The sequence below is a fragment of the Poecilia reticulata genome, linkage group LG22, assembly GCF_000633615.1.
Source record: "Poecilia reticulata strain Guanapo linkage group LG22, Guppy_female_1.0+MT, whole genome shotgun sequence".
NCBI classification, from domain to species: domain Eukaryota; kingdom Metazoa; phylum Chordata; class Actinopteri; order Cyprinodontiformes; family Poeciliidae; genus Poecilia; species Poecilia reticulata.
Window position 1 is genome coordinate 4,281,623 of NC_024352.1, and position 18,883 is coordinate 4,300,505.

An 18,883-nucleotide genomic window follows, 5' to 3' on the forward strand; every position below is an offset into this window, starting at 1 on the left:
TGGACTTTGAGGAAGACTTTTCTAAAAGTGATGATCATTGTCTTATCAGTTGTTAGTTTTAATGTCATTAGCATCAGCTTAGTTCATTTATGAGATGGGCCGGCTCTGGTGGACACAGACCCTACAAAAATCTTTTAAGTTCTCTCTAAAAACTTTAGTAGTAAAGTTTCCCTCTAGTTTATTTGTAGCTATAGGGGTTTTCTCAAGACCATAATTGTATATGATTTTTATGTAGTGCAAGTAAGGTGTTAAATATTAACTTTGAAAGTTAATGGAGAATGATGATGTGCATGATTTTGATAACCACAACTCTTTTGCTGTTGTGTCCCCAGAGCAGCGGGAGGCGGAGCAAGAGGAGGACAGCGAGTGCCGAGAGGAGGGACAAGACCTACCGATCGCCTGCGGCGAAGACATCCACCTCTATGACAACCAGATCAGCCCTGGGCCAGGTCAGTGCTGCAGAGAGGGGACTGCGCCTAAAAACAGAGTTTTATCAATATGGTAGAAGTTACTATCTTAGCTGACTCTCTTGGCATCTTCATGTAATATAAATCCGGATTAGTTGGGCTTTCGATGCTAATGGCTGCCATGGAAGCGATCAAGATCAAAGGCACACTTCTGTGATTTTTAAACAACTCAGATCTTTAACTATTAATTAATGTTGTTGCTGTTGCTGACATGTTGGCATGTCGGTCAGTTAGTTTTATAGGATCTGATGGTTATTTCTACAGAAAATGGAATATAATTAACATACTGAAAACAGAACATGGAAAGCCTTTCAGGATGAGGTAACCACTTGGAGTAAAGCAGTTTGTACAGCAAAAAATGTTAGTTGATTTAGTATAAATTTATTTTTACTGTGCTGTACTTGAGCTTTTTTTTTAAAGGCTAAATAATATGGAAAGCTGTTTCATATATATAAATAAATACTGTTATGTATAGATAATAAATATTCAATCTAACAAATAAATGAGCCCATAAAATTAAAAAATAAATCTAAAAAAATTATTTTAATTTGTAGCTTATTTCAAGATTTACAATTTTCAAGATTTATTTATGTATTTATTTCACTCTTTATCTCATAATAGTGTTTTATTTTGTGACACTTACTTTGTAAAGTTTTGTTCCATATTTCGTAGACTTTGGATTTACCATTGTTTTTATTTCAGGGTATTTTTAATTCAAATGAGGGGGCGGAGTTTTTTCTGTGGAGCAAATCGGTTTTGCAAAATCTAATCGTTCAACCTGGAGGGAGACGGAGAAAACGCTGTGACTGACCAAATTAGCTCTGTGTTGAAAATATATCTATTTCTAGTGTTGAATGAATTGGCTCCCTGTAGAATAAAGCAACTGAAAATATTTTGAAAAAAAAAAAAAAACATCGAAATTAGAGCTTCATTTTAGTTAAAGACAGATAATAATAGGGATAACACATTTRTCATCTAAACACTGATACATGTCATTTGTGAATTCAGGCCCGATGGGGACTGGGCATCCCCAAGGTATAATTTTAGCTTCCCTAAATGATTCTAGTTCAGAGTTCAGACATTGATGCTCTGTTGAAATTTACATTCAAATCTGTGACCAGGTTAATCCAAAACCTTTAGTTAGTTTTATTTATTTATTTATTTATTTATTTTTTTATTTTTTATTTTTTTTAAAGCATAACTTCAGATGATGAGCTCTTGAACTTAAATTTATGAACTGATGATGGGACATTCTCCTTCAGCACAGAAAACACATTTCATGGCTCCATCGAATACAACCCATTGTCCAGGTGCTAAAGAGGCAAAGCAGCCCACATCATCACTCTGCCACCACCATGTTTGGTGTACTTTTTCTGAAAGTACACCAAACATTTTCATCATTTCTCAAGAAGTTCAACTTTTTCTCTTCATTCCACAAACTATTTTCTTAAAGGCTTAGGAGATGATTGAGATCTATTTGCCAAGTCTTTTCCTTTTCTTTTTTTTTCTTTTTTTATGTTTGAATGATGAACACTGACCACAACTGAGTCAGTTCTTTTCTTCTCAATTCAATTGAAAAACTATTTTATTAATCCCAAAACAGAATTAAACTCGGAGGCCTGCAGTGCTTTGGATGTTGTTGTGTGACCTTTAGTGACCTCCTGGATGAGTCATCAGCAGCGGGTGACTCCTGAGGAGGTTCACCTCTGTGTCGGATCCTACTGGTTCACTCAAGTCCCAGAGCCTGGAAACATTTACAGACTGATAGATGTCAGTGACTTTGTTTCTCATCATACCTTGTATATCTTCAGATTGGGAACATTTGTTACTTTTTCAGATCTTTTAACAACTTCATGTTGTCAGAGCTGGACTGTTAGACATTTCATAAGTAAATTCTGCAACAGCGTTCTAATAGTTTTGGGTTTTTTGTTATAGTTTTGTTTTGTTGGGACTTTTTGTTTGTCTAATTCAGTAAGTTTTAGTTTGTTTTTAGTGTGTTTGCTGGTTTTTAATAGTAATTATTAGTTAAATATTGTTTGGTTTCAGTTTAGTTTTTATGAGTAGCAGTTTTAGTTTTTTTCATGCTTTGGTTAATTTTTAGGTGAAGAATTCAAAAAGGTCAAAATATATACTGATCATTAGATAACAATTGCTCAACAGAGGATAACATTTTTAAAAAATGGATTCAATTATTATTGCACTGACTCTGGTGTTTTCTCCCATTTCTCACCATTTTGCAGACTGAGGGAGCATGGAGTATCATAGTTTGACGTAAACTGCTTGTGTGAAAATAAAAATCAATTTCACATCAGTTTGAACAGCTAATAAACAGATTCACAAACACGAAAACAAAGGATATCACATCTATAATTTCAGTATGTTTTAGTGTTGCAGTAATTCGATTTCCAAAAACATGTTGCAGATCATGCTTCATTCATGACCTAACAGTGCACAATAATTTCGCTCATAAGCTTTTTATCTTCATAAATGAAATAATTACTTTCAGTATTGAATTTTACATTTATTTTGAAATTTGTTTGATCTGAATCATTTGTGACAACAAAAAAAGAAGTGAAACTACAGCGATGTAGTTTGACAGGATAGTTCTTCTGCCTTCATATTAGCTCAGTTTGTTTATGTCAGGTTGAATTTAACTCATTTTAATATAATACAGTAATTATGACAGCTGTCCCTACAGACAGATTTGTGCAACATGCATCTTTTGTGCAGTGGTTATCGCACTTACCTCATGTGGAGCATTTAGATGTATTCGTTATGCTTGTTAAGAGTTAGCATCAGTGGCAGCATGAGACTAAATCTGTGCATTAAGCACATCTAATAAAAGCAAACTGAATCCAGTGGTTGAAACCACGTCCCTTTGTCGGCTTTGTAACTGTAATGAGTTGTTAGTTGTGAGGAAAACATCCCCAGTGCAGGTGCAGGATGTTTGTCATGCCCATCACAGCCTGCTGGTAGATTTTCACAGTGTTATTCACTGACAGCGCGGCTGAATGCTGATTAGTGGGCTTTGTTTTGAGTTTCTGGATTTCCCCCTGCTGTTTGCATACCTTTATGGGGTTTTTTTTTGTACCAATCTATTTCATTATTCGGCATTAACAAACGAGTCCTGGAATGTGTTTCCTATGCGTGCGTGCGTGCGTGTTTGAGCAAAACTTTTTTCTCACGTCCTGATTAGTTAGAAAAGCAATATTGTTGAAAATCAAATACTTTAGTTAAGTGAGAACAAAATATGCCATTTCATCCTTCAGTCTAACTTCAGGCACATCTTTCTGTTTTCTACCACTCTTCCTTCTGCTGGTGTTGAATTTTATTCAAATAAAATTTTTGCAAATCTGGTTTCCAGTATATTATTTTATTCAAACTGTACAATAAATTATATTATTTTATATTAATAATCAACCACAAATATTATTAACTAATCACACACAACTGCTTATTTTAGTTATTAATCTATCAAATATTGTGACGATTTGCCAATTAATCAAATAAAGAAATTGGCGAATTCTGCATATTTTTCATTTAAGTTTTTATTATACATTGTAAATACACCAAAAGATGCAAATAAACATATAATTGAGTTCCTTTTTTAAATAAGAAAATAAACATTACATTGCTTAAAATACTAGGTAGCATGGTATATTTTCAGAGTAAGTTTGAAAAAACAACAGCGAAAGAAATAATTATAACTTCAACATATGAAAAAAAATATCCCTTTCTGCTGGATATCAATATGGCGTAGAACTGATCTCCTTTTTTGAATTAACAGATTAATAACTGGATAGCTAAAGGTTCTTAAGATACTTCTTTTTTAAAAACAAAATTTGAACTGAGAAAAGGTAAAACAAAGTTTTTTTTGTCTATAATGTGTCTGAAATGTCCAGGCTTAATTACGGCTCTTACTTTTATTCTTTAAGTTAACTATTGATCGATTTCTAAATTACTTGACAATAATTTCAATAATCAATTCTTTTCTATTAATTTGTGTAAAGTGTAAATATAAAGACAGATTTGTTGTGACTGAACACAAATGCACACCATTCACGTTAGATGTGTATTTTATTTCAGTCATTGTTTACTTTCTGTTTGATGAAACAAAATCCAATTATAATAAAACATTTTTTGTTTCCAGAAAATTTAAAGTTATTAACATTAATAAAGTTAATTAACATTTTTCAATCAAAACTATATTACTGATTAAATGAAATTGATCTTGAAATAATTTTATTGTTCATCACAATAACTTCTGGGACAATTTATTGTCCAACAATATTTGTTATTGTGACAAGCCTATGTTTGTGCACGTTGAGTAGATCAGGCTGCAAGACGTCGCAAAATAACATAATTCTGCCCTGCGCTGACAATAAAAGTTGCTAAGCATAATATCAGTTTGTGTTTATGTGAGGATTAATAACCACTGAAGAATACTGGCTTCCACTAAACGCCCTGCAACACAACAGACAGTTTCAGAGAAAATTATGTTTAATGTAAATGGATTGTTTGTGAGAGCCGACAGGGTTTTGAAAATGACGAAGCATAAAGCAGTAGGAACGTTCCTGCTTATTGTCACCCTGTTTGATGCAGCATTTGCTGCTGTGAACTGGACTGGCCTGCAGGGGCTCTTGACCTGCACCCAGCGGAGAATGTGAAGGCTGAGTTTGAAAGGAAAAGGTTAACAACAATGATCCCATATTGAGTTGCAAACAATGAAACATGATTTCTGTTTGTAGGCTGGGAATGATTTAAAAGTGAGTCRACGGGACATGAGTGAAATATCTAGGAAAAGTTGAAGTTAATAGTCTTTTTTAAATATTGTTTTTACAAGTTTTTCTGGTTAGGTGTTCTAGAGATTATTTTTCTTATTTTTACATCCCTTTATTAGTTTAGCTGTCAAACGTGTTACGTTTAATGTTTGCTTTCACAGCTCTAAGAATCCAAATGTTACTCTTTAGTCGAGAGCAAAAGAGTAAGTAGAAGCAAAGTCTAAAGTTTTAAAAATGTTTTTTAGCGAGTTTTATTTAGTTCTTGTGTAGAAGCACATTAAAGCTGCAGTATTTAGCTTTTATAAACTTTTTTTTTATTTGTTAAAACTGTCACTATGTTGTGATAGTATAAAATGAAATGGAGTCTGTAAAAAAAATCAAGCTATTCCGCCTCCTCCCTGTGGTCTGACTGCCATCTGCAGAAATGCACCATTTACGGTATGAAACAATCAGAGCCAGGAGAAGGGTCTTAGCGCGCTGTCAATCAAGCTCGTATATAAGCCCCATTGATATGTAGGTAACGACTGGAGGTAACATAGTTACTTGATTGCGCTACAATTTGGCACAATGTTCCTGAAAAACACATGATACTGCCCCTTTAATGTCTTTCCAAAGTCCTCATTATGTAACCATTAGAACATCATTATTTACACACCTCTATATATAATGTATAATCAAAGGGACTATAATATCTGAAATATTCCAATCTTTCTGTTCCAGCCAGCTGCCCAACACATCTTACACAACACTTCTCTGTTAGGAGCGTCCTATCAGCACTTCTTAGTCACCTCCCTGCGCCTCTGTGAAGATAATTACACGACACTCCACACTAAGATTACACAGCACCCGTGACCGAACAGTTTCAGTGCCACCTTGATCAAGTAATAAACCGACCTGTGCCGCATGTTAGCACTTTGCCCTCACTGATCTCAGGACCCCTCATCTCCCCCAGAAAACCTCTCCTGGATTACTTTAAGCCACTCGGTACATGGAGTCCTACAGAAACCATTAGACGGAGGTGATCATTTGGATGAGGTAATCTTATATGAATATATGAATATCTCCCCGCGGCTGCCGCCTGACGGCAATTAGAGCTTCACTTCCCCCCCGTCCGCACTCCCCCCAACTGGAAGAGGATCAGCCCTGCCGTGTGCTTTCTTTTTCTTTTTTTCTTTTTGATTGTAAGGCTTTGATGAACAAAATCCACTGCACACAGCACGTGGCCCCTGCCACTGTTTCATCACTGAAAGGCAACGGTTGGGGTTTGTCTTTTTCACCCCCACTCCACTGCCTGCAGTCTTATCTCGGCAAGGTGTTCGGTGTGACTATCGCAGCCTGCTATCATTTTCTGTTAAACCTGAGCTCAAACATGTTCACTTGTCACCTGGGTTATTGATAATATATCCTCGGGCTTTGCTGAGGTTTATTTCCCTGTTTAATCTGGATGGGGGCCGGGGGGGTAATCGGGAGGAGTTTCTCTCCGATTGATTTCCACGTCGAGCCCGCATCACATGGCGTAAAGGAGGAAAACCCATGGTAATCCAATAACTTCCTCCCCTCAACAAATGTCAGTAACTGCGTTATGTAATGGTGACGGAGGATTGCTTTATGAGAGTCAGTGGCCTAGTTAAGGTGACTTGAATTATGCCAAAAACCTCGTTCCCTTGCTTTGTCTCCGTATTGTTTTCCAACATAAAAGGTTTTTTTTTCTTTTTTTTTAACACTGGGAAAAATCAAGCCATTTGTACTTTATCTTTGGACTTGCCTCGACTCTACAGAGATGTGCATTAGAGCCTTATCAGCGGAGAAAGTCCAATCTCTGTTCAGTGAGAGCGTTTAGAAACGTGCCTCTTGACATTTTCATCCCCATTAGGAAAAGGGGTCTCTCCCTCTCCTTTGCTGGCTCACTCGTTGGTTCTTGTACTTTTTGATTTATTACTGGAATGACTAAACATTGATTTTAGGAGAAATGCTCTTTAATGCGAATGCAGAAGGGGTTTTTTAGTAGATTTGCATAAAACGTTAACTTGAGCCAAAAAAAAAAAAAAAACAGCTTAGAAAAACTCAGCTTATGTTGAGCAGTTTTAGGAACCCTGTGACTCAGGTCATCTTTTAAGTCGTCTTCATTGTTTTCTCCGACACAAATCTCTGGATTTTAGGTATGACTGTGGCTCAGCGGGTAGAGTAGGTGTCCTTCAACCATCCCACAAAACCAGGGGTTTGTGGAATCGATTCCTGCTTCCCCTTGTTACATGCCAAAGTGCCGCATGGCAAGACACTTAAATCCAGGTTGCCTACCTCTGTGCATTTTCTGCATATTTGTGAATGATTGTGTGTGTGTCTGTGTGTGTGTGTTTGAGAGTGCAATTTGGGGAACTTGACTCAAATGTGAAGTTCTTTGAGTGGGTAGGAATGACTGGAAAAGTTCTATTTGTATATCCATTTCATTTCTTAGTTAGGGGATAAAATGAAAGTATAACTTCTTTTAACTTTTTCAATGACTGGAAGCTTACGAAAGGATCTAATCCACCGTCTACGTTCTACAGGGATGGCATGCCCTGGACAGATTACCAGTCTATCAAAGAGCAACACTAAGGCTACGTTCACATGGCACAACTAGATGCTCAATTACAGTTGTTTTGCTGAAATGACTAATTAAATTCTACGGCAATCAGAACTCTGTGTGAAAGATTTAAGATGCCAAAGCGGCCATATTGTGTAGAAGATGATTAATACAACACTGCACTTTTACTAATTATAGTAACCACCATCTATGGATCGATTTTAAAGTTATTCAGAGCCAACAGTATTGTCACAAAATTATGAGAAGAAAAAGGAAGCTAACAAAAAGAAAGCACAACTAATGGCAACAACTTTTTGTGGAGCAACTTCTGTAGAGAAGTCTGTGTAGTCAGAGCTAAGAGTGGTGGGATTGTGATGTGATGCTCTTGAGTGACACAACATCTTTCATAATTTCATTTTTGTCATTTTCAGCCATTGTTTACATCCGGATTTACTGCGTCTGGCTTCTTCTGGTGCAGAATTATGACCCATGTGGTGTAGACATGACCATTCAGACTGTAGGCACTTTGAGAACTATTGAACCAACATATGGAAGTGGCACAGATCCGATTTTTTTGGGATGAAAAAATCGGAATTGGGCTGTTCAGGCTGCCATGAAAATGTCAGATATTCGTTGCACAAAAAATTGTTTTGGGGTTGCTTTTGTGTGTTGTGTGAACTTAGCCTTAGTCACGCAAAAAAATGTAAATCCACTATGTTGCTTCTGGAAAATATGGAGAGATCAACACTCAAAGATTTGACCTGCAGGAGGAGGCCAGAGTCCCCGAGGGGAAACTGGGTACTCATTGGGGGAACTCCATGCTGATTAGCCCTGACTCAGATTCAAACTCAGGACTGCAATGCAACAATTCTACTAACTGGACCCACCTGAACTGGAGCGTGTTGATGCAAAGCCAGGCAGCAAAGACACAAGCAATGACTTTAAGGACATAAATGCTGCTGCCCCTGCTTCTGTAAAATATTCATTCCCAAACAATCTGAAGCACTTTCTTCTACTGGGAGAAAGAGCATTCACATGTGGAAACCGTGAAAGACCGTTATTAGTGGTTATTCCAACAACCACAAGACTTTTAGAAAAAAGACTTGGTGGTTGATGAGACAGGAGTCTAGGAACTCCTCTGTACACAAATATTTTCACTTGTCAAATGGGAGCAAACTTTGGCTGAAACTAGGTCAGGTACTGGATGAAGCCATGTATAAATAATGGTGGTCAAAATTCTTCCACAATTAAATAAGAGACTAAAGCTGTGCAGATAATGACTACTTTAAGGAAATGTTGCCACAAACTACTGAATCATAGGTTGCTCTTGATTTTTCACAGATGGCCTTTCCACTTCTGCGTCACCTTTGCTTAATAAATAATGACAATGTGGATTTTATTGTGTTCTTTTGTCCACTTGAGGGGAAATGTTTATAATCTAGACCAGGGGTGCCCAAAGTCGGTTATCGAGGGCCGGCATCCTGCATGTTTTAGTTCTCTCCCTGGTTTAACGCACCTGGATCATATGATGGCTCGTTAAAAGGCCTAAGAGGAACATTAACTTGCTGAAAAGGTTGTTGCCACCACCAGGAAGAAAACTAAAACGTGCCGGATGCCGGCCCTCCAGGACTGACTTTGGGCACCTCTGATCTAGAGCCTGGTAATGACAAGGTGGGACATGCATGGAGCTAAATTGGGGCCAGTTACATTTTTTTTTTTTTTTTTTTTTACCCTTTCAAAATAATTTCAGTCAGATCTTTTTATTTAGTTTCAAGTCTTTTTCTTTTCAGTTTCAAAAGAATGCTTCAGTTACAAATATTTTTCTATTTAACAAACTTTATGGCCCCAATTTAGCTCCATATTGGGACTAACAGGCAGCAGAGGTGTAGCTTTAGATGGATGTTGGAAAGCTCTGAGTTGGATGTTCTTTATAATGYTACTGCTAAATAACAGTCACAAAAATTCACAAGGAGCTCAGAGGAAAAATTGCATTAATATTTAATATTTTCAGTTTAAACAATTGCGTGAAGTGGTCTATTGATCTTTGAAGGTGTTTCTTTAATTGAAAACAGTTTTTCATTCTACATTCAGACATGCAGACCCCTTTCCAGTGGCAGCTATTCACATATTTTATGTTTCTTAACCTTTCTCTAGGGCTCTCCAGGGAAGCAAAGGAGCTATAAGCAGTTGCGAAATTTGCTTTGCTCCTCTGTCATAGGAAAAGTTTTTTATTGCTTTAAAAAAATTTTTTGGTCTTGCAGCTCTGGCATGTGTCTGGGGAGACAAAGCTGTTTTATTTTCAGTGATAAATAGTTGGCTACCACTCTTCTACAGACCCAGGAGTTGGATGACCACAGCTGTGTGACATAAAACTAAAAGCACCTCATATAAAAGTCAAATATAGTTTGATTTGTAAAGCAATAAAATAGACCCTGTCTGAATTTTTTGGGTTTCTGACAGAACTCAAAATGTTATTATGACTTACTATTACTTCAGTTATTTTATTTATTTTTTATTTTATTTGTTTTTTTTTCCCCCTGGAGATAAAAAAAAAACGAACCCTACGTCAACAAGAAATGAACCAATCTGCTAAATGCTTAACAAGTACTTTTATCCTGATTAAATGAGGTTTTATGGTAATGTCATTTATACTAAACCAGTACCACCTGTTGATTGTCGAGAAATTGAGAAAATTTGAAATAAATACTTTTTTTTAATGTTTTTTTTTTCATTTTGTCTTTAGATGCCGACGATTCTGGCTGTGTGTTACTGAACACATCAAGACGGGTAAGCAAACATATTTATGCAGTTGATATGGGGATCAAAATTTTTTGACAATATTCAGATGAGGAGTGCAGCCACAAATGTTTAGCAACTTTATTTAAACCAGAGATGAACAAGAAATAGGAACAACCATTTACATGCTCAACAATGAAACTTCAAAACACTGAAGCATTTTAAATCCTCGCTATCCAGTGCCTTGTGAAGTATTCACATCTCAGAAAGTTTTCCACATTTTGTCTCATTACAGTCACAGATTTAATATGTTTTATTGGAATTTTGTGGAATAAAAATCATATATGATGTTCAAATAATATCCAGAACTTAGATTGGAGAATCTACCAAAAGCTGTTAAAGCTCTTGTTGAAAGAAAGTCGAGCAAAGTTCCTTTTTGCATTTGTAGAAGTGGTGGGACTTGATTAAAATCCTTAATCAAATAATTGCGAGATATGTATAATTAATCTCAATTAAATGCAATTTAATCAAAAACATATATTGATAAAATGAGCAACATTTTCAATTCAGAAACCCTTTTTGTGGCTTAATTATTGAATAAATAGAAATATGAGCTGAACAAAGATATTTATTATTTACCAATATTTGGTGCAAAGTTATTTTACCATTCAGCTTTGAATGCTGATATTAGCTTTGGATGACTGTCGCGCTGCTGCATGTTTAGCTTTGAGATACTACTATAGGCTTAAATAGCTTCACTAATAGGCTATGTCCTTTTAGCACAACATAAACGCAACAATGGTCTTTTTCAGCATCCAATCAGATCATTTTTAAAGCAAAAATTAATGGGCCAAGAGAAGCAGCTCTGTTTGTGGATGTAGCTTGTGTGCCAGATTTATGGCTGTACCACAAACACACGACTCTGACTTGGTTATCTTCTATGTAAAAAAATAAAAAGTAAAAAGAAAGAAAGAGCAAAATGTGATCAATTGCAATAAAACGATCATTAAATTAATCGAAATTGATTAATTTCGATTGATGCTCCCGTCAGATGAGAGAACATTTCAATGTTTGTAGACATCAAATGGTTGGATCTGAATACAGGTCAATACTGTTCAGATCTCTGTTTATTTAAAATTTGTTGAAATCAAAAAGTTATTTTCATCCCTCTTTCATGCTGTATTACTTTGTCACATAAAATCAAAATAAAATGCATCTTAGGTATCCTGTCAAAAAATTGAAAAGGTCAAGGCCATAAATAATTTTTTTAAGTCTCTGCAAAACAAAATGTCCCATTTCTGACTATATTTGTATTTTTTATTGTACGTTAGCTCTTTTTTAAACTATCAAGCCCAAAGAGAGGAACTGGAACTCACCAAAATTGGCACAGTGATGGTCAGTGCTAAAAAAAAATAAATAAATAAATGGAATCATTTGGGAAACCTACAGTGAGTATGTTTATGCATTATCACTTTCAATGTCCAGTGGGAACAAGAAGCTGCCTCGCTGCACTCGATAACGCTCCATAACATTCGGAGGCATTGCTGTTTAAAATTCAAATAATTGCTCGATGAATATGTGAGTGGATTGCTAAATATATATGCACAGTCTATCCAAGAATTTACTCTGGGCACTGAAACATGGATTCCTCATCATTTCAGCTGAATTCAAGCCACTTTTCTATCGCTGGCATGGCGTGACCTTTACCACAACTATATGCTGCCTCACTTTTTGGGAAGATGAGGAAAATGTATTCTCTCGATCTCTTCCGTGACTCGCTTCGTCTCGTGTTTTACTCCGCTCTCATCCCTCAAGGTTGCTAAAACAAATCATTCCAGTGGGCCTACACTGTGTGATGTGCCAAAACTGTAGACACATTATGATTTTTTTCAGCGTTTTATTCATGCCGCGAGATGCACTTCTGATTCTACGAATGAAAATATGCATTGCTTTTCTTCCCCTGAGACGGATGAATTTCAGATTAGTTTTGTTGCCACGCCCAAGTACATCGCAGACTTCTTTGCAGTGTAGCAAACCTACGTTTGATTGTCACACTTCAGACAAAATACAGCTTAAAGTGGCGAACAAGCATGTCATGATACTTCTCCATTACAAGGCTGTCAGTGATTTCAGTTTGTGGCGCCAACAGCTTGCCTGGTCCTTTTTACTAATCCCTCCATTCTGTGCCACAGTTCTGTGTGTTTGCTCTCTCCTTCTGTTTTCCCCCCTTTAATCAGCCTCACATGGCAACAACCACGCGTTACCTCTAGAACTGTGATACACATTGGCCCATTTAAAGTAGTTTAAAGCAGAATAAATTCGGTAATTGCACGTTTATGTACTTGGATGTTCACGTCCAAAGACTAATTTGAATTCGAACAGATTTGAAATGTGTGACTTTGTTCAGTTGGACCAAAGATTTAAATTAAATCAAATTAAATTGAACTTCTTAAAGTGGCAGTGTTATGTTAAAGCAATTTTTTTTAGCTGTATGTTATGTTATATTAGTCCTTCATTAAAATTTCACATTTTAAGTCATTTGAAATGTATGACTTTTTTTTTAACAATTGAAGGTAAAATAGTTAAGTTGTGCCTGGAGAACACATAGGACTGTACCTTTAAATCTTCTGGAAGGGTAGATTTGTACAAAAATATGGCTCCTATCTTGCTTAAAGTTGCAGTAAGCAGTCTTAAAAAATTAGAGATATATTTAAAAAAAATGTTTTTTACAAATTTGTTAAAACTGTCACCATGTTGAGACGGTAGGAGACAGAAGTGGGGGAAAAAAATGTTTTTCTCCACCTCTACCCTGTGCTGCTATTGCAATCTGCACAGCTCCCGTCCAAAAACAACCCATCAGAGCAAGGAGGAGAGTCTTAACTCTGTCAATCAATCTCATGAACGCGCTGCTAAAAATAACTTGACATTACAGGAAAACTGTTTATTCGCCATCATCGCTGACCATGCCACCTAGTCTTATCATTCACAACAAACTCTGCTGATGGGCAGCGCTGATTGGCAGCGCTAAGACCCATCTCCTGGCTCTGATTGGTTGTTTCTAGTTAGGACTGGGAGAAGGCAGTGGAACTCGATTTATTAATTTTATTTTTTTACCGATACCATACTGTCATGACATAGCAGTTTCAACAAATATGTTTTTAAAAATTTTTTATAAAAGTTACATACTGCTGCTTTAACATAATTCTATTGACGAACAGACATAAACAGGATCTAATGGTAAACTCAGGTGAATTCATTCCTAAAGCCTTAAATCACTTCAGTGACCTGAAAAATAACCAAAGCCCCAGCCACTGTAAAAAAACATATTTCTGTTCTTAAAGTTCTTTACGGAAATAACTAAACAAACTATAGACTTTCCTTTTTCATGCTTGTCTTATTTTAAAAAGAACAGCAGGAGCTCCACTTATCTTTAGAATTTCTGTCTACCCCACAATCAATGGATTGTGGGGTAGACAGAATTGAGAGTGTCTGGGCTTTTAATCGAGCTGCTCTCGTCCTTCTGTTCATTCACCCATCTGCATGTTATTCTGCACTCCTACAATCCGGATCCACCAGAAGAATGAAGTGATTCTTATCAATGTTCTTCTGGTTTGTGGGAAGATGTGGATTATTACTATAAACTGACATTTACAGTTTTTTTGCTTTGTTGTTTTTTTCATTTTTTGTGGAGGTTTAACATTTTGACTAAAAAATGTCATTCTGTTAAAATAACAACTTAAAATTGCTATTGAATTACTTTAACTCGACTTAAACTATTATTTAATTTAAGCAAACAATTTTCTGATTTAGGTAAATGAGGGAGTGACTTTGAGGTAACCCATGAAGAGATCMAATTCTACCTGTTTAAATTAAAATTTTCTTAACAAAAGGTGGAATAAACTGACTTAATCAAGAGCATCCCATGTTTGATGGGAACAATTTATGAATTTACCACTTCCTTGCCTCTGTTTCTAGGTTAGCTGAAATGTTTCATGTAATTTTGAATTTGCCCTTAAATTTTTGTAAAGACTGCATCAGCAGAACGGTTAGGACAAATATCCAGTTAAGAGGGTCATGCAACAGTCAGTGTATTGAAAATAAAATTCATTTATGTTCCATTTTTCAATATTAGAGAGTCGAATACTGAAGTTACATTAACAGATAGTTTGTCATTTATAATATGTACTCAGTAGTATTTCTACTCCTAGAATATGTTCACATCTTATTTATGATGCTCTGACATCATTCCAAATTTTAATAAAGTATCAGTTTATTTTTCATGAGGTCATTTTTATTTTTTTTTGCTTTTGTTTTTTGCTGTTGAGTTTTACTCAACACATAATCGTTGACCATGGTTTTAAGAAAGCATTTAAACAGTACAATCTCATCCACAGTATGTGAAGCTCATGAACTTCGAGGAGGAGGTTCGGGCACACCGGGACTTGGATGGCTTCTTGGCGAGGGCTAGCATATTGTTGGATGAGACAGCCGCCTCCCTGGACGACGTCCTCAAGAGAATGTTGCACCACGTAGGCGAGGACAGCCACGTGTCCGAGCCCGGGTGCAACTTTGAAGAGGTGATGAGCATGCTTTTCACAGATGCAGGAGCTCAAGAGGTCAATGGTAAGCAAGAACCCCACACTTGAGCGTTAACCATGCGAGACAAAACACAAACTGCAAGGAGAAGTCAGTGAACTTGAATATAAGTCCTGATGAGACTCATTTGTCAGATTAAAAGCTTTTGACCATACTTTTTTGTACACTGCTCAAAAAAATAAAGGGAACACTTAAACAACACAATATAACTCCAAGTAAATCAAACTTCTGTGAAATCAAACTGTCCACTTAGGAAGCAACACTGATTGACAATCAATTTCCCCTGCTGTTGTGCAAATGGAATAGACAACAGATGGAAATTATTGGCAATTAGCAAGACACACTCAATAAAGGAGTGGTTCTGCAGGTGGGGACCACAGACCACTTCTCAGTACCTATGCTGTCTGGCTGATGTTTTGGTCAGTTTTGAATGTTGGTGGTGCTTTCACACTCGTGGTAGCATGAGACGGACTCTACAACCCACACAAGTGGCTCAGGTAGTGCAGCTCATCCAGGATGGCACATCAATGCGAGCTGTGGCAAGAAGGTTTGCTGTGTCTGTCAGCGTAGTGTCCAGAGGCTGGAGGCGCTACCAGGAGACAGGCCAGTACACCAGGAGACGTGGAGGAGGCCATAGGAGGGCAACAACCCAGCAGCAGGACCGCTACCTCCGCCTTTGTGCAAGAAGGAACAGGAGGAGCACTGCCAGAGCCCTGCAAAATGACCTCCAGCAGGCCACAAATGTGCATGTGTCTGCACAAACGGTTAGAAACTGACACCATGAGGATAGTATGAGGCCCCAACGTCCACAGATGGGGGTTGTGCTCACAGCCCAACACCGTGCAGGACACTTGGCATTTGCCAGAGAACACCAGGATTGGCAAATTCGCCACTGGAGCCTTGTGCTCTTCACAGATGAAAGCAGGTTCACACTGAGCACATGTGACAGACATGACGGAGTCTGGAGACGCCGTGGAGAGCGGTCTGCTGCCTGCAACATCCTTCAGCATGACCGGTTTGGCAGTGGGTCAGTAATGGTGTGGGGTGGCGTTTCTTTGGAGGGCCGCACAGCCCTCCATGTGCTCACCAAAGGTAGCCTGACTGCCATTAGGTACCGAGATGAGATCTTCAGACCCCTTGTGAGACCATATGCTGGTGCGGTTGGCCCTGGGTTCCTCCTAATGCAGGACAATTCTAGACCTCATGTGGCTGGAGTGTGTCAGCAGTTCCTGCAGATGAAGGCATTGAAGCTATGGACTGGCCCGCCCGTTCCCCAGATCTGAATCCGATTGAGCACATCTGGGACATCATGTCTCGCTCCATCCACCGTCACGTTGCACCACAGACTGTCCAGGAGTTGGCGGATGCTTTAGTCCAGGTCTGGGAGGAGATCCCTCAGGAGACCATCCGCCACCTTATCAGGAGCATGCCCAGGCATTGTAGGGAGGTCATACAGGCGCATGGAGGCCACACACAATACTGAACCTCATTTTGACTTGTTTTAAGGACATTACATTAAAGTTGGATCAGCCTGTAGTGTTTTTTCACTTTAATTTTGTGTGTGGCTCCAAATCCAGGCCTCCATTGGTTAATAAATTTGATTTCCATTGATGATTTTTGTGTGATTTTGTTGTCAGCACATTCAACTTTGTACAGAACAAAGTATTCAATGAGAATATTTCATTCATTCAGATCTAGAATGTGTTATTTGAGTGTTCCCTTTATTTTTTTGAGCAGTGTGTTAAAAAATAGTTCTTTATCGGTCTGATGTAATATAATATTGTGTGAAACCTATTTTGTTGTGTTGTAATATTGCAGAAAAAGAAGCCTAATGACAAGGGAAATGTTTGAGCTCAGACAAATGGAAGTATTTTTTTTCTTACATTTTGGAAAAAATCATTAGTATGCTCAAAATATTTTCACATTATCATTTTTGAGCTGTACATGTGATACAAACAGAAATAAGAAAAATGTTTAAGACGTGTTTTAAGCCTGATTTCCATGACTAGTTGCATAATATTAAGGTCATGTCGTTCTGTGTGAGAGAGGAGTTGCTCTGAATTCTAGTAATATTTTGAGAACAGGACAACATTGCCATTCATAGCTGACATTTTAAACTGACGTTAGCATCTCATACAAATGACTGTTAGCATGGCTAGCATTAAAGAAACGGCAACACAGATGTTTAAAACTCTGGTAAAACAGAGCAAATTTTTTACTTTACTGTATGGCAGCTAACACAACTGTAACCTAAATGTCAAAGTGAGGCTCAACAGATTTACTTTCACAATTGGAGCATCACAGCTTTCGCCATGATATATTGTATAAATAATTGTATAATAATTGATAATTGTATAAAATGATACATATATCATTATATATGAAACTTTTTTGGAAAATGCTTTGCTTATATAAAATGTTATGGCTACAGAGATGGAAAATAAAGGGAGACGGGTGGGGGAAAATGTTCAAAGGGAAAGAAAGAGACAGGAGTAGAGGAGATAAAACAAGTCAACACCCTTGAAGTCTGCTTCTACCCCTACAGAAAGAGAGAGAGGAAAAAATGCATATATAACAATAACAAATCTATCACTGAAAAGTACACGATACAAGTTCATACAAGGCAACCTCAGTTCAAAGTAGAATCTGAAACAAATGAATCGGGACAACTTTGTTGTTCTCCATTCAGCCTTCCTGTTACCTACTGAAAGTCTTGTTTTTTTCTCACAGCCTGAATAAACTCCATATAGAGCTCGACATGTTATTAAAAACTAGTTTTCTTTAAACTGCTTTCCATCTCTGTGCTTCTCCTGCCTCCTTTTTCTTTAACATTTCCCTGTTACTTAAAATGTCTAACTTTGAGTTGTCAGTTGGAGTATTTCCTGTCGCCAGCTGATTTTCGCTGCCTCTCTTGAAGCACAAAGAAGCATAAAGCACTTTCAAGGTCCTGTTGTGTTTTTCTATCTCGCTGTTGAATTTCTATTCAATTGATAATGTCYAGGGAAATGTAAAATACAAAACATAACCTAGAAAATGTACTTGCAGAAAAACTAAATAACTCGATCACTGTTTCCTTCTTTATTGTGGTGTCAGTCGAAGTGTTTTAAGGAGGAACAACAACCTCATAAACAACATCAACATGTGGACAAAAGAGTTACCTGCACTGAAATATTTGATCACGTCAGTATGAAACAAACCTGAAACTGTAACTGGAATAGACGTATGGATCATATCGTTGGCATTGATTTGAAACATTTTCTTTATTTACTAGTTCCACTGCATCCAAACAAAATTTTGGTCATAAAACAAATTGTCTCCAAACAACTGAACCAAGAAGCAGTGCCTAACCCTCCAGGGTCTGCAGTGGTACAACTTAACTATTCCAGGCCAAAGCCTTTTACTGCAGGCTGACAGTTCTGGCTAGAAAAATAAATTGACACGACAGTTTCTCCTGCTTTGCTGCCCTCTTTCCCTTCTAAATCCCTTTACCATTAGTGTATTTCCTTCAACACTGTTTATTTTGTTTTGTTTTTTGGGGGGGGGTTTCGACTCGGAGGCAAGCAAGGTACCATCACGTTTGGACAAATCTCCTCAGCCTATTAGAGCAAGCGAAAAACAACCTGCTGCATAACGGTATGGATCCATTTTTGATACATTTCCATCATAAAAGAAGTCAAGGAAACGTTTGCTTTAAAAAAAAGAAATTAATGTGAGGAAGAAGTAAAAAAATAAAATAAAAT

At 37.2% G+C, this 18,883-nt stretch overlaps 1 protein-coding gene across 5 annotated transcripts in view; it reads left to right on the forward strand.

The window, feature by feature from the left end:
• The window catches only part of slc4a11 (solute carrier family 4 member 11), a 143,818-nt gene that overhangs the window by 56,855 nt on the left and 68,080 nt on the right, over window positions 1-18,883 (forward strand). For all 5 annotated transcript variants that reach the window (XM_008398802.2, XM_008398798.2, XM_008398800.2 and 2 more), the window contains 3 exons: window positions 333-449; window positions 10,555-10,598; window positions 14,942-15,170. In XM_008398802.2, the coding sequence (XP_008397024.1) occupies window positions 333-449; window positions 10,555-10,598; window positions 14,942-15,170 (390 nt within the window). The remainder of the gene's footprint in view (window positions 1-332; window positions 450-10,554; window positions 10,599-14,941; window positions 15,171-18,883) is intronic.